General features: G+C 36.0%; 1 protein-coding gene across 1 annotated transcript in view; it reads left to right on the top strand.

The window, feature by feature from the left end:
• LOC150106861 (sialin-like) overlaps window positions 1-16,737 on the top strand; it is an 80,551-nt gene that overhangs the window by 6,544 nt on the left and 57,270 nt on the right. The window contains exon 2 of the mRNA XM_090392770.1: window positions 14,801-15,006. Coding sequence (XP_090248896.1) covers window positions 14,801-15,006 — 206 coding nt within the window. The remainder of the gene's footprint in view (window positions 1-14,800; window positions 15,007-16,737) is intronic.

Genomic DNA, 16,737 nt, shown 5'->3' with positions numbered 1-16,737 from the left:
ACGGAGGAAATTCTTCGGTACATGACTAGGGGTGATCTTAGAAATTAAATAAGGTGTAGTTAGCAATGGCGTGAAAATTAGATTGTTTACTTTGAGAACGGTGAATGAGTGGAATACTGTGCGACCACAGATGCGAGATCCCTTGACATTTATGCGCGTGGAAGAAAAAGACGAATCTATTCCGATATTAGGGTAATCAATGCGTTTCGTAGGATGAGTGTTTATTATTACACGTCGAAAAATTAGCTTTTCTTTTATGAAAATTCTAAAGTGATAACCATTTTGGTTGAACAACAGTTGGAAAAGTTTATGTATAAAGCACGTGATTTTGCATGTTGGTGACGAATTCGTACATCGCCTTTTCCCTTTCTCCCCTTCAACATGAACTGACCCTTCTTGGCACATTGCCAGCCAAGGATCTCGGATCTGTGGTCAAACAGTAGACTGCCAGAATCAGTTGTGATCGCTTTGTCGGAGAAAGTAAAATATGGGAGATATTGTGCAGGTGTTGATAGTTAATGTTGATGATGCTGACTTCCTTCGATCAGGCTAAGGACTCTATGGACAATATAATAGTAATAGTAATAATAATATGCTAAATAGAATTGTTTTAAGCAATTCAACACTCTGAATATCATTTTTAATAAGTTTTTTCTAATATTAAAAGTTAGTCAGTCGCGCTGTAATATTATCTATTTCAGGTTTTTATTTTATTATTGTTATTATTATAAGTTCAGGCCGAATGCTTGAGAGTAGCGACAAACTGTGCTACTAATGAAAAGTTTGTTTCGTTCATACGTAAGAGGAACCTATTTATTATTGCCATGGAGACGTATGGACATATCATATGTCACAAAGCAACAAATGCAACTACTTTATTATTTAAAGGCTTCTTTCAATTTTCTCCAATCTTACATCTCCTCCGTCCTCACCCACTTGTTTCCTGCTGTTTCTGTAATGTCATTCTCCACCTTATCTTCTGTCTTCCTCCGTCTCTCTTTCTCACAATCCAAACTGTAGTAAGGACTGCTTATCTGCCGTTTTTCAATCTTCAATTCTAGCCACGTAACTAGTCCACTTCCGTTTTCGATGTTTGGCTTTGTGAATAACATGAACAATTTTTGGGTTCAGGCTGCCTGCATTTTTTTATCTCCTGTGATTTTTAATTCCCAAAATACTTCTTTACAATACTGTTTAGAATGTTCTAAGTTTTTTATTTTATTTTTTTAATTATTTTATTTTTTTTATAAGGACCAAGTTTGGGCACAGCATGCTAATTTAGGGCAATAGAGTGGAATCTAAAAGCTTCATTTTAAGAGGAATGAGTGCTTTGGTTACCATGGCCCGTGTTTTTAGGTTTCTTGTCGAAGGATATTATTTTTTCCCAGATAGGCATAATCAGGTACGTATTCAATGTTGATACCATTTAGCAAGATGGGAATTTTTGAGTTTTTAGTTCTGAATTCTGTTCTTCTAGCATTATCAGAGGCAATTTAAAAGTACACACTCAGTGAAGAATACAAACTAAAATGATCTGGATAACAAAGAAGTCACGTGTATGGAGAACGACAGTAGCGCTCTTCGTGGTGATTCCTGTTGTTAATGCTGATGGGTAGATAGGGCAGTGCGCCGAGATCTATTTAAAATCGTTTGGTTGTACAGTATTATTCGATTCATTTATCATTGCTTAGTTTCTTTCCTAAGATATTGATACCTCTTCAGAATACAGGCTATCAAAGATGGACGGACTGTACCACGAAGAATGAACTTATAAAGGCGTTATGTATACAGTTGACCTTTGAAGAACGCGAGTTTGAACTGCGCGAGTCCACTTATACGTGATTTTTTTTTTTTTTTTGAATAAATATATTGGAAAATGTTTTTGGAGATTTGCGACAACGGAAAAAAAAATCGCAGTCAAAGCCTAGAAATATCGAAAAAATTAAGAAAAAGTAGGTATGTCATGAAAGCATGAAATATATATAGCTACTAGTCTATTTTATCATTGAGTACCATAAATTATACACAAATCTATTATAAAAAGTTAAAATTTATCAAAACGTGCGCACACAAGCACCGTACATGGACATTTGCAGTTGAGAGAAATGTAAACAACGCAAAGATGCAGTATTAAATCAAAACTGCATAAAATTAACTGTTATTAATTAGTTATTGGTTAAGTTAATTAATTAGCATGAAATACAAATTTTATAACGATTCGTTCATTAGTGTATAGGCTAGGCTAGCGCGAAACAATTGTATCGATTGCACTAGACTACCATAAAGCAATCATATGCTGCTGCTTCGTTATCAATGCATGAATCGTTGTACCTGTAAATATGAATTTCTTTTTCACATTATCTTTTCATGTTTGATGTCTAATGTTAGTAATACGTATAACATGTACAGTGTTTTGTATCATGTAAGACAATATAGATGTAGGTACTGACAGACATACGATTCATATTGTAAACAGACGACGTAAACTTACGGTATCGATAAATACAGTACAGCATTGGCGCACCCAGGAAGGGGGCCAAAGGGCCCTGGCTGCCCCCAAAAGAAAAAGGGGGGAAAAGACTAGAAAAATTTCCAAAATCTTTTCCTAATTAAATTTTTTAAATTTATTTATGTTGTGTCGTGTCTTCTATTTCTATACTACTTATGAATTAGCGGTGACACAGGGTGGGAGTACCCTATAGCTCTCGGGAATCGCGGTCGTTGTGAATGCAAGGCGAACGAAGTAGTGCTCGGGCGATACTTCGTTTGCCCGAGCCGGGCCAGACATCACGGGTATCATGTATTGGCGATCACTGAAGATGATCAGTCATAGGTCGTATGCAATACGTAGTGTGTGTATTCTCAAATCATCTACTCAACTCCCCCCCCCCACAAGATTCAATTTTGAGTATTCGGCCCCCCTCGAAGATTAAATCCTGGGTGCGCCACTAATTACAGTACTATAAATGTATTTTCTCTTCCTTATGATTTTCTTTAAGAACGTTTTATTTTCTCTAGCTTACTTTATTGTAAGAATGGAGTATATAATACTGTACATAGCAACATATACTTCCGGTCAACAGTAGGCTATTAGTAGTTAAGTTTTTGGGGAGTCGAACGTAATAAGCGGGTTTTCGAACAACACGGGAAAGGGCAACGTCCCTAAACCCCGCGTTGTTCAAGGGTCAACTGTGGTTAGAAGTAATTTGCTTGTCGATTTTTTGTGTTATTATGATTAGCATTGTAACATGTTCAGAAAATTTTGATACAGAACTAAAACCGGTTTGAAAACAACAGGGTTTATTTTCATAATACAAAAAAAAAAAAAAAAAGAAAGAAATATAGACAATACTTTTCACCACATAAATCTGCTAGCAGAGTCATTAAAAATGAAGATATTCGGAAGGAACTTGACATTGTTAGCGTTCTTGAATTCTATATTTTGCCACCTTCCTGATATTATCTTTTCTTGTTTCTGGTATTTTTTTTTTCTCTCTCTCTTTTTGGTAACCACGATAATTGGCAATAAAGAGTAGCAATCACATGCATTCCTAAGCACAATGATGTCACCGCGGTAGATACGTAATAAAATGAATAATCACTTTACTAACTATGGTGGTTATTATTTTTATTCTATAGTCAGGAGGAAGTTTACGTGGTATTACGTAATATTCACCTCCTGTGGACAAAGAATTCAGTATATAGTAAATGATAATATAAATATCCTAAATCTACTAATTATAATTAAATAAGTAAAAAGTTATTTTCACATATTATTAATAAAATAAGTTATTTATATATATTAATAAAATTTCATTATTCATAATAAACTTAAAAATATTAAAATATCTGAATTTTCTTATTGAAATCGGATCATAGCTACATCTACAACAGATGTACAGCAGTATATCTGTTGTCTTATACTGCGTTATATAGTAGTAGTATTTTTTCTGTATTCTATTATTACTTGTATTACTATTATACTTATGTTGCCTCACTATTGTATTCTTTCTTTCAGGCGTTATTCCCGCTTCCTATGCAGGGTCCACGTGTTATACAGTATTTATATTATCACTTGTACTATTTTTTAACTACCTTTAAAAAAATATGGCAACGATGACATTGAGGTGATAATGCATGTTTGACTACAAAGGGATTCTGGTGGTATTGCTGTTATCTGCAATTTTCCCCGATAGCTTTTTTTTTTTTTTTTTAATTTATTTTTTTCCCGCTGACCTCCTGAAACCTGTCAAGGTTTGCAGTTGAAGGCTGGCTGGGATCATTGTCGTTTTGAGGAGCGGTGCAGTTGATTATATTGTACATCAGTTCAGTAGGTTTGTATTCCGCGTCTAACAGACTGAATAAATGTCAAGTAAGAAAACAACGTAATGTTCGGTTGGTCTCTTGACTCATCTGGGTCCAGACGCAATGATGTTTGTCATTGTCTTTTGTCTACATTCATAGAACTACATAAACACTCTTCCAGGAACTTCCCGCAAGGAAAAAAAATAATAATAATAGCTTTTTAGTCCTTATAAGGACTGACTTAAAGGGGCGAAGCAAGAATGCTTTTCATATTCCCCGTTATCTGTAGAGGACAGTGTATGGATAAGGTGTTATTGAGCTATAAAAGCTCTGATCATGGCAGGAGGGTAACAGCAATAGCCGAGCCTCAGTTAGAACTTCATTGGCTACAGCATTGTCATCCATTACCCTCCAAGGGTATTAATCCATTCAACCTTCGCCTAACTGATAACTGATAACTGATGTGGCATGATGGATATCAGTCCCATGGACTCCGATCCCTTCGTCGCTATGAAATAGTCTTGTATTAAAGATTAGCGAGCACCTGGCTCACCCTATTTAGGCTGTACGGAGGCACCTGAACCGATAAGCAGAGCTGCTTTCGGGCGCCTTATGTTTCCACCTATCGTGTTCGTCATAGTTAGATGACTCTTGAATGAGTTGATTTGGATGAACAGCTGCTTTGGCAAAATAAGCAGCAGCACTGTTATGGAGGAATGTTGGAATATCTGGAATATCGGCATCACGGTGTAAGAGAGCATTTCTGACAAACCACGGAGCGTTGAAAATCATACGGAGGCATTTGTTTTGAATAACTTGTAGCTTTTTGATTTTGGTGGGGTAAGTGTGACCCCATGCCGGTGATCCATAAGTTAACGATGGTCTGATAATTGTTTTGTAGATCCGTAGTTTGTTTTCAGTGCTGACTTGACTTCTTCGATTGAGGAGAGAATAGAGTTGCACAATTGCAGAGTTTGCTTTTTTGCATGCATAAACTATGTGAGAGTTAAAGTTTAAATGGTTATCAAGTTGAATGCCTAGATATTTGGTGCTAAGTTCTCCATGAGACAAGCATCTCAAAATGAGATGCTTGTCTTCTTGTGAAGAGAATGGCAGTGCTTTTATCGGCATTTACAGATATTCTCCATTTTCTGAACCTGTCCTCCAAATTTGTTGCTGCAGTTTGCAAGCGCTGCGTAGCTATATATGGCCTGAGAGATCTGCTAAGAATTGCCATATCATCCGCATAACTAGCTATAGTGGTTAGTGATGTGCTAGGAACATCAGAAACAAAGATGTTAAAAAGCAACGGTGAGAGCAGTGAGCCTTGAGGGACACCAGCAGTGATTTTATTCAATAAGGATCGAATTCCACGCAACTTGACCTGGATTTTACGGTCTTGTAGAAAGGAGTCAATAATTTTAGTAAGGTAAAGAGGGATGTTGGCTGAAATTAATTTATAGATGAGACCTTTGTGCCACACCTTATCAAATGCTTTTGCAACATCTAAAAAGATAGCTCCTGTGTGCTGTTTCACTTTAAAGCCTGTAGTGATGAATTCAGTCAGTCTGTGAATTTGCTGTGTAGTGCTATGTCCGGTACGGAAACCAAATTGTTCTTTCGGAATTATGTTATTTTTATTCACTTCCTCAATAAGTAGGTTGAGAATGACTCTTTCTGCGATTTTTCCTAGGCATGTTAAAAGACTGATAGGTCTATAGTTCTGTGGCATTTGAGGTGCCTTACCAGGCTTGAATATAAGGAATATATCAGCTTGTTTCCATCTTGAGGGGAAATAATTTAATCTCAGCATTGCATTAATAAGGGCTACTAAATGCATGACAGCTTTGTGTGGGAGGGCCTTAATTGTTTTGTTGGTAATTTCATCCGGACCAAGGGCTTTTTTGTTTTTAAGCTTCCTAATGATTGAATAGACCTCTTTAGGCGAGGTGGGACAGATATTTTCATGGCTACAAGGTTGCCGAAGCGCAGAGCGTACTCGACGGTGTATTTTCTCTATGAAGACCAGATTCGCATGCGCGTAATTAGGACGGCACTGAAGTTGGAGAGCGTCAGCGAAAGCTTCTGCTTTTTCATTATCTCTGTAAACAAGACCTCTTTCTCCGTGAATGGGCTGGATGTTAGAGCGATCCGTATGGAATGAGAGCTTTAGTCAACTTCCACAGAGAATTATCTTCAGTTTTGAGAGAACAGAGTTTTCTTTCTCATTGCTGGTTCCGGTGATCTTTTAATGCATAACGGACTAGGTTGGACGCTCTATTTAGTTCCCGACGGTCTTGCGGAGATAGCGTGTTGTGATAGCGGCATCTGAGTCTATTTTTGTTCCTGATCAGAACAAGGATTTCTTCAGGAAGTAAGTTTACTTGAGCTGGGGTGGAAATAGAACAAGCTGCGGATAAGTCAGAGTGTATTTTACATTCAAGATTGCTGACCGCCACGTCAATTTCTTCACGGGAAGAGATAGTAGGTACTGAGTCTATGATAGTGTTCATTTTAGCCTTGAATTTTGCAAAATTAGTGTGGGATTGGCTAGGAATGAGCTCAGGCTCCCCTCCTAAACTTAAAAGTACTGGATTGTGATCTGAGCTAAGTTCGTCAACCACTTGAAGTTGGAATTGATGAGAAATGTTGTTAAATATAGCAATATCCAAAACATCAGGTCTGCTGATCGCTCCATAATGTGTTGGCTCGATCGGGCCTGCAATAACAATATTTCTCTTCAAGGCACAATTGTAGAGGATCATTCCATTGTTGTTAAAGCTTTTGCTGTTCCATAAAGGATGCTTGGAATTGAGATCTCCTGCTACAATTATTGCTTCAGTAGTGTTTAGTAGCTGAGAGAGATCGGAGGGGAGATGTGGTTTGCCAGGGGGTTGTATACAGAATAAATCTTTAAGCTGCCTGCATTGGCGGTATGAATTTCTATGCCTGTCTCCTCGAGGTTAGATGTATTAGTCTTCTTAATCTCATTGTAGCGGATGTTTCTTCTGACAAAGATGGCAGTGCCTCCACCTCTAGCATTGCGTCTGTCATTTCTAAGTAACGAGTAGTTTCTGAGTTTGGGATTATCGCAGGGACATAGGTGAGTCTCGTTAATCAGGAGAATATCAATTTGTAAATGATCTGTAAGTTCCTGTAGTTCCAAAAGTTTGTTGTTGAGACCATTTGCATTCCAGAATACTATCTGCATAGAATTTTATGTTGAGGCCAGATTAGTCATTAATCATAGAGAAAATGACCTGAGTATTCCTAAGGAATTTGTTGGTGTCGGCCTGCCTTGGATTTGTTTTGCTAAAGGCCATTAACATCTCCCCTAGTGAGGCAGCGAGAATTGCTGAGGAGTTTTGACTGCTAGTTGCAGGGAGTACCTGGGTGTTACGCGAGGAAACCACCGAAGCATAAGATTTATCTGGCATAACTACCCGCGCTTTGATTTCAGGCGTAGATCTCATGATACTTTCCTGAATGGATGGGACTGACTCCTGTCTAGACTTTTGGAGGTTGGATGGATGTAGAGAACAACCCTTGTAATTCGCAGGATGTGGGCCGCTGCAGTTTGCACATTTAGCAGGTATGGTCTTTGGCTTGATGCAAGCATGCGAGAGATGGTTGCCACCGCACTTTACACACTTGTAATCTGCTCTGCATAGCATTTGCGCATGCCCATATTTTTGGCAGAGATGGCATTGACCAGCCAATGCCTCTCTTCTCAGTGGCTCAGACCTGATCACCAAGTTGCAGACTATTCTGCGATCGTAGATTTCTCTCTGATCTTTACTGATCTCCACTAAGACCAGAGGCATGGGACGCTTGTCTGCTCGATACATGCGAGAGATCTTGATCGGCTCCAAGCTTTGTGATCTGAGGTCAGTAGCTATCTCTTCTGATGTTATGTTTTCTACCAATCCTCTGATAACTACCTTAAGGTTTTTTTCACTTTTCAGTTGGTATGTGTGATATGGTAATTTCTGTTCATCCATAAGTCTGGTGGCTGGCAGTAGTCCGTTGTTCCTTCGGGCTGTATGCGGACTCCATCATTTGTGTTTTTGGCTGATGAGAACTTGATGTTATTGTTCTTCATCGTTTGTGCAAGTGACGACCATTTTTCTTTAGATCTCAGGATTACTGGTGGAATCCTCTCTTTGGGCTGTGTCAGTATATCTGTCTCTGTTTCTTCCACCAGATAGCGCTGATGTGTCCATTTGATATACTATTTCAGGCTCTGCTGCTGCTGGTGAACTCTTCTTACGCTTTTTTCTGCTGACAACCTGATAATCTGCAGAGGTATCTGAGTCCATTAGGGGCTGGTCATTAACCGGCGACATAATCTCTCTGGTGTTATCTTGAGAAGTGCTGGGGAGAGGGTCAGGGGATTGACAGTCCTCTGTATCCACCTCTTCTACTTGTTGGATTGCCACCTTACCTGGCCATTTCCTTTGTAGAAGGCCTCCAATATGCTTAAAGACAGCCAAAAGCTGTTTGAAATCAAGCTCGTCGTATGGAGAGCCCATAGTTTGGCTTGAGAGAAACTAGCAGTTTCCTGGGTAATCCTGTAGACTGAGAGTCTACTAGCTAATCCCGTAGACAGCTTAGAATAAGTGTCTAAGTAGTAGGGGAGCCTCTTCTGACCAAATGCTTCCGGTGGGCGTGGCTTTTCCCAGAGGGTATATGTGTCAATGGCTTCAGCTCCTAGTAGGGGTGGAGGTTCTGACCAAATGCATCCGGTGGGTGTGGCTTCCTGACGTCATTGTGAGTGACATCATGAGTTTGGAATGTTTGGAATTTCCCTGGGAGGATATGTGGTCATTGGCTTCAGTTCTTGTGTTTTGATTTGTTTGTAAATAAATGTCGTCAGTTGTAAATAAGTGACGTTGTTGTTTTGAATGGAAAAGGGAGATATATTAGAGATAAGGATTCGTGTTGTGATTGGTGGGACAGTTTAAACCAAATGCTTCCAGTGTTCGTGGGTTCATGGGTGTGGAATGTTTGTAGTAGGGGTGACGGTTCTGACCAAATGCTTCCGGTGGGCGTGGCTTCCTGACGTCATTGTGAGTGACGTCATGAGTTTGGAATGTTAGGAATTTCCCTGTGGGCAACTGTGTGAATGGCTTCAGTTCTTGTGTTTTGGTTCGCATATGGAATTGTGGGGGATTTTTTTTGGTTCACCTATGGAATTATGGGTGATGATAGAGATAAGGATTCGTGTTGTGATTGGTGGGACACTTTAAACCAAATGCTTCCGGTGTGCGTGGCTTCCTGAGTCAGGAATTTCCCTGTGGGCATATGTGTCACTGGCTTCAGTTCTTGTGTTTTGGTTCGCGTATGGAATTATGGGTGATGGTAGAGATAAGGAATCGTGTCGTGGATGTGTGTTGTTTTCAGATGTAGATAAGTGATGTCATTTGTTATTTGTAAATAATTGTCGTCATTTGTTAGTTGTAAATAAGTGACGTTATTGTTTTGAATGGAAAGGGAAATATATGTGTGTATAGTAATCGTGTTGTCATTGGTGGACACTTCTGACCAGATGAAGATCAAGATAAGATAAGGAATCGTGACGTGAAAGTTTGTTGTTATTGAGTTTGGAATTTCGCTGGGGCCCTAGTCTGTCGGGGACATCACGTGGTGTGATGGGTGATATTTAGAGATAAGAATCGTGACGTATTATGTCTCTGTGTGGTATTTTGGTTTGGCTATGGAATTGTGGGCTATGTTTTGAGATAAGATATCTTTGAATTTTCCCAGGGTGGCACACATCCGTCATTGTCATCTATGGGAATTCTTAGAGTATGTCGTGATGGCGGGTGTGATTAGATTTTTCTGAATAATTAATTATATACTGGTGTCACTCAAACATACGTTTTTTTTTATTATTTTATTTTATATAGATATTTGTACTAATTTTCCAATACATTTGGGGTATTTGTTTCCTGTTAAAGGGTGGGAATTCTTAGAGTAAGTCGTGATGGCGGCAGTTAGTGGTTAAGTAATCGTGTCGTGATTGGTGGGACACTTCTGACAAGATCAAGATCAAGATAACATTAGGATTTGTGACGTGAATGTTTGTTGTTATTGAGTTTGGAATGATAATTTAATTTAACTATATTCTATGTCACACAAACATACAGTTTTTTTTTCTTCTGTAGATGGTTGTACTAATTTTCCAATACATTTTGGGTATTTCTTTCCTGTTAAAGTGTGGGAATTCTTAGAGAAAGTCGTGATGGCTCTCGTGTTTCGAGTTTTTCTGAATAATTAATTATATACTTAAAGTACCTGTCCTTAAACACACACACACACACACACACACATTAGACATAAAAAATCGCTAATGTGTCCATGTTGATACTCTAATATATACCCTATGATTATTCTTATGGAAAAAAAACTATTCAGTATTAGAATTACGCTTACCAAACAACATGCGATCAGTTATGTTTAAGTTAAAAAGTACTTACAGCTTTCCAGATGACTCTTCTAAATACGAATATTCCAAAATAGTTCAATTTTATATCCACAACACAACACAAAAACCACAAAGAATGAAATTTCTGTAAATACTGTAACCTGAACTAGTTACTTCGTCCTTTAGATTACAGACCGTAGATGCTGGGGTTTCATCATTTGCAATATTCCCGAGCGAGCGGTTTTCTTCAAAGGGGATGACATGAGTCACATCCGTAAATTGGGGTATTGTTCAAAAGGTAGCATTTCCTCAAGTTTGGATATTTCTCAAATAATTACATATGACTAAGGACTTAGTATCAAGATGTTTGAATAACACATATCCTAAAATTATTCATTGTTCGTTACCGTCGGAATTCATTGGTGTTGTAAATTAACGCTTATACATTTAATTTTAATTTAGAGTACTATCCGATTGGTTGTCTGTATTAATTCTCTCCCACTGTTGTCCAAATTTGGTGGGAAAGTCAATGCGCCGTTTTGTTTAGAGTAAGTGTTATTTCCGGTTTCGAATTCCGATTGCTGTTAGAGTATGGAATTCAGACAAGTGAAATTTTTTTTTTTTTTTCAATTGATTCGTTATTTTCTGTATTTTACTTTTACAGGTCATATTCTAACAGAATAATTCAGCAGAATTAATAAATATATAAAGTATATGAGAATTTATTTTCCAACACTGTATATTTCTCATTAAGTCTTACCTTTAAGGTATCTATCTTATCCGGTCGCCTTTTGTTGTACGTAGGTGAGAAATCGTGTGTTTTGTTTCGAACTCTTGGTTTCCGTTGGGAAATTACCAATATAACTATTAATTTTACCTTCGATTCCTTGTGCTCTTAACCTATTTCTGTAAGTAGAATTTATTTGTGAATTATTTTCCCACACTGTTAGTTTTCATTCATTAACCTTGTTTGTAGATAACGAACAAATAAGACTTTTAATTCAATGAATCAAAAAAAAAATTCTCTGGTTACTTTGTGGCATGAAATTTCACAAGGAAAAAAAAATGTTATTGTCCTTCTTAAATTTGTATAACACATCTACGACACCCAATTTGTTCATTTAATTTACACATTTTATTGAACGAAATATTATTTACAAATTGTATTTACTGAATCTAACAATACAGAAAATAAATAAATTGAAAAATACATCAAAGGTTCTTCCATGGTTGTGGAATTGCCATCGTATGGTTTTGACAATGTGACTCTTTGCCATCGTATGGTTTTGACAATGTGACTCTCATCTGAAAGTTAATTTTCATTTGGCGTTTGTTTGTTGGGAATTTATTACTGTAGTAGTAAAATTAAGGGTTGCATATTTATATTTTCGAATCCAATACGTATACTTCAGAGAATCATTAAAAGCACAGAATCTTTCGTTATGTTTCCAAAAGCATTTAAAAGTACACATTATGTTTTCACGTTTTGGGCATCCAATTTCATTTAAATCAAGAACAGGCCTCCCTATTAACTTCGTTAATGTTTTTGATTTTTCTCTTCCTTTGGCAAGTAATATATGATATTTGCATGTTGATTCTATCATCCAATCTCTTAGTTTGTCCAAAGCTAGTGAACCAATTTCCCACTTCAGCTGATGGTTATATTTTATTAACCAAGAATTCTGTTTTTTAACTCTTTCAGGTAATTCTTTCCAACTACAAGGTGATTTTGTCACTGCATATCTTACACTAATTCCATCAGAAATACAAATTTCTTTAGGAAATAAATTTGAACTCTTATTCAACAAAATTGTACATCGATTATCCCAATGATAACTGAAAGTTCGTATTTTTCACCCACTGTCGATTTTTCATAATCGTTTTCCTTCATTCTTCTTCTTCTTAGATTACTTCATATGGCACCACAAATAAATAGTTATTTGTTATTTCACTGATTATTAGCTCTGATCGTATACTTTATGGTAACATTCGTTTACAAAATTCTAAACAATTAGAACTTTTCACAAAGAAACTTTCAAAGAATTTGTGGCTCACCCATTATTTTTGCATTACCAAACACAAATCACAAAACAGCAGCTGCAGTGGATGAACGATTACCTTAAGTCCAAAGTCACTTGACTCTATGGTATTTTCTTATAGTACTGTTTACACTTACCATCCCCTACCCTGACCGTTCCTTCAAAAATGAACCTTTTGCGCAGATGACTCAACGACATGTTTTCACATGCTGTTGGATATACTGTTGGTGTGTTTTTATCTTACTTTGTGTAGGGAAAGGTAAAATTTGTATATGTGTTATCTGTAGAGTACAAACATTTTCTCTATGCCAAACTTTAAAGAAGTGTTAAAGTCACGTTTTGTTGGTTTAATTAGGTGCTTCTCTCTCTCTCTTTCTCTCTCTCTCTCTCTCTCTCTCTGTAAAAATAACCAAATTCTAACAGTTCGGATTTTCGATTATGTGAACGATTTGTTTTCAGATAACTCAAATAATATCAATAGGTAGCATTAGACAATTTCTAAAATAATCAATACATGGATTTTCGTTTTCAACACTTTTTTTTCCCTGTCCTGGCATTAATTTCACAGTTGTGATTTTTTTAAATAATTAAACAGAATTGCATTAAGATATAAAGTTGTGGATTTAAATATCAAGATCTAATCAGAATAACTGAGTAAAACTTCACTGTGGAAAAACACAACAACAAAAACACACATCTTCGTTCATTTAAGTTTACAAATGCACATTTTTTTTGCTGAAATACTATTTACAAGTATATTCACTGAGAAAAATTCGAAACATGTAATTACCTAAAAATATTTCACAATATTTAGTTTAGACTCTTAACATTTTCCAAAGAGTTCAATGAATAAAATTTTTGTTACTCACTGTTTCTTGGTTACATTACATCAAAATAGCTGGTCACGCAAAAGAATTTTTAAATCAGATACCATGGTAACCACACTTCCATACGTTTGATATTGTGTCAGTCTGGAAATGACACCATGCCACACCAAACATTCTGTGTATTCTTTTGTCAGTAAATATACACAAACAGTTTTTGTAAAATGTTCGTAAATGTCCCAAAATAAAGAATCTTTATCGAATTGGATAAAATCTTGAAAGTCTAATTTTACCATTGATGAATTTAAATGTTGAGCGATAATTTTTCCCATTATACGGACAGATGGTAATTCAGTTTCCAAAAATAGTAAATGATTATCAATGTCGTACATTTTTGTTGAAAATCTCTCAGCTTCTTCACAACTAATAGAAAAAACCTTACTTACATCAGCTCCCGTATCATCAAGTATTAGTTCCCCATCTTGGCATTTCAGAATATAACAATCACCGAGGTCCATTTCGTAGTCAACTCTTCTTTGCAGGTAGCCGAGGATATCCCTACACTGTATCGGACAGTGTAGGGATGAGGTGTTATTAAGCTATTAAAGCTCTGATCATGGCAGGAGGGTAACATCAATAGCCAAGCATCGGTTAGAGCTTCATTGGCTACAGCACTGCCATCCATTACCCTCCAAGGGTATTAATCAGCACATCTCACGACTTAACCTTCGCCTATATGTATGCATATTTTATATATAGACTTATATTTTTAATAAAAATTGGTGTATTTATTTGTTCCTAATTATCTTTTAAAATTTATTTTATTTCCGAATTATTTTAATTTTTAATGACTACTCTAATAATTAAATATTTTATTATATAAGCAATTTATTTATTTCTAATTTTTATAAAATATAAAATTATTTTATTGTTTATTGCTTTCATTATTTAAGCAGTTTTTTTATTTACTTTTACTGTTAGTATGATTATTGATGTGTTTTTTTTTTTTTTTTTTTACTGCGCAACATCGACCTTATCTGTATTATCGCATTAAATAAAATTGGTTCTGTAAAATAAACAGTATACAATTCTGCCTCTTTATTTACAGCAAGCTTAATGTTTGTTGACTGATGAAGCTGTGATTAAAATTAATATTCTCATATTTACTCTGCTCATCTGTTGTTCTTTTTTCCCTTCTCCTTCAGGATGTCTTCCAACACGATTCGTTCTCACAATGCTCAGTTTCTGTGTTATGTTTACAGTCTATGCTCACCGAGGGATAATGAGCGTAGCTATGGTGGCGATGGTGAACCACACTGCGATAGAAATAACTCAAGAAATCAATGAAACAACAGAGACATCATGTCCCGACTATGCTATAGAAAAAAACATTACCTACAGTTACAGAGACGTAAGTCTTTAAGGCTAAATATGTGTGAAAATATTGAAATTGTTTAGTCATTTGTATAATTAAATATATATCCATAGTGTGACATTCACATTTATGAAGCTCGATTTTCGTCACCTGGTGGTCTTTAATGAAAACCAAACAGTTGTTCCGGCCAGGGAAACGTTAATGAAAAGGCCTAATAATGTGGAGTTAACTGTGTCTATAATAGTATTGAGTCTTGAGTAAATTATAAAACAAATATTAAGTTCTTGTCTAGTATAAGTTACTTTATAAGCAAGTAAAAATCTTATTACAATATTTAAATAATATTTCTGTAATTCGAATCTTTCGACGATACAATATTTCTTTACAAAACTTTTTTTTGTAAATTTTTGCATCCGAACGCAGTCACAGAGTCTGCTTGTAATCTATTCATTTGCTATTTCATCTCTCTCTCTCTCTCTCTCTCTCTCCTGGCTTCTGTTTCACCTATGTTGTACCATTGATATGCTGTTTAAGCTAAAATGTTTCCCTTCAGAACAAAAAGATAATTTAATTTTATGACTGTCAACAGTCTCTTATTACCGCTCTCAGTTCACATTTAGACAAATGCTTATGTTCAAGGACAGAATTCTAAATCACCCCATTTATGAAAGATAATATATATACACTGTATATGTATTCCTGAGCTTCTACTCGGTTGTTATGGTACATTTTAAAAAATAGATATTTAATGACTTTAAACCGAGATAAAAAATTAAGTTTTAATGAAAATGATACAACTAGTTTCAGCTTTTTACAGCCTTCTTTAGGTATCCACTAAAGGTAAAACACAATAATAAAAATTGAAGTTACAAAAAACTGAGAATTACTGGCAAAAATGCAATACATAATTGAATTGTATTTTTTAAGTTGTTCTATTCAACACGCCATTGTTCATAGCGTGCGTGCTTGTGAGTTGTCGTGAACGCGTCAGTATTGAACAATAAATATATATATATATATATATATATACATTTCAAAAAATAGATTTAATGACTCCAAGACCGAGATAACATATAAAGATTTTAATGATAAATACTACTAGTTTCGGCATATAGCAGCCTTCTTCAGGTATTTATAAAGGAAAGGAATACTAATAAACATTGAATTATTTAAATAAACAAACTGGAAATTACAGGTATAAATTGCCTCACATAATCGATACATAAAAACGTTGTATTTTTCAAGTTGTTCCAACTGGCGTGCCATTGTTTGTTGCAATTGTGCGTGCAAGTTCACGTGAACGCCAATATTGAATAACTGCAGCATGGCTATCTGGGATGTTATAACTTAAATTATTATTTAAGTGGACCGGGTTCAGTAGGATTTCCCGTGATTCTACGATTTTTCTTTCAAACTCATCTTCACAGCGAAAAATATTTTCTGATCTATTCCAGCATACAGAGTGGCTTTGTTGGTCATCATTAGGATTATTTGAAAAAAGAACATGACTGGATAAAGCAGTTGCATGAGATCTTTTGTATGAGATGTCTCTCTTATGCTCTTCTATGCGTTGTTCAATAGATTTGTTAGTTTGACCAAAGTATGGGATATTGCAATCACACCACAATTTATATACTCCAGGGTACTTAAGGTTGTGATGAGTAGGTTTTGGATGGCTGATTAGAGAGCGGATTTTTGGAAGTGTGGTGAAGAAGGTCCTGATATTATATTTTTTAAGGACTTTAGCTATTTTCTTAGAGACTGTGC

The sequence above is a fragment of the Typopeltis vanoorti genome, chromosome 5 (genome assembly GCF_054136105.1).
Source record: "Typopeltis vanoorti isolate ZY-2024b chromosome 5, IOZ_Tvanoo_1.0, whole genome shotgun sequence".
Lineage (NCBI taxonomy): Eukaryota > Metazoa > Arthropoda > Arachnida > Uropygi > Thelyphonidae > Typopeltis > Typopeltis vanoorti.
The sequence above is the reverse complement of the archived record's forward strand: the minus strand, read 5'-3'. Positions and strand labels throughout refer to the sequence as shown.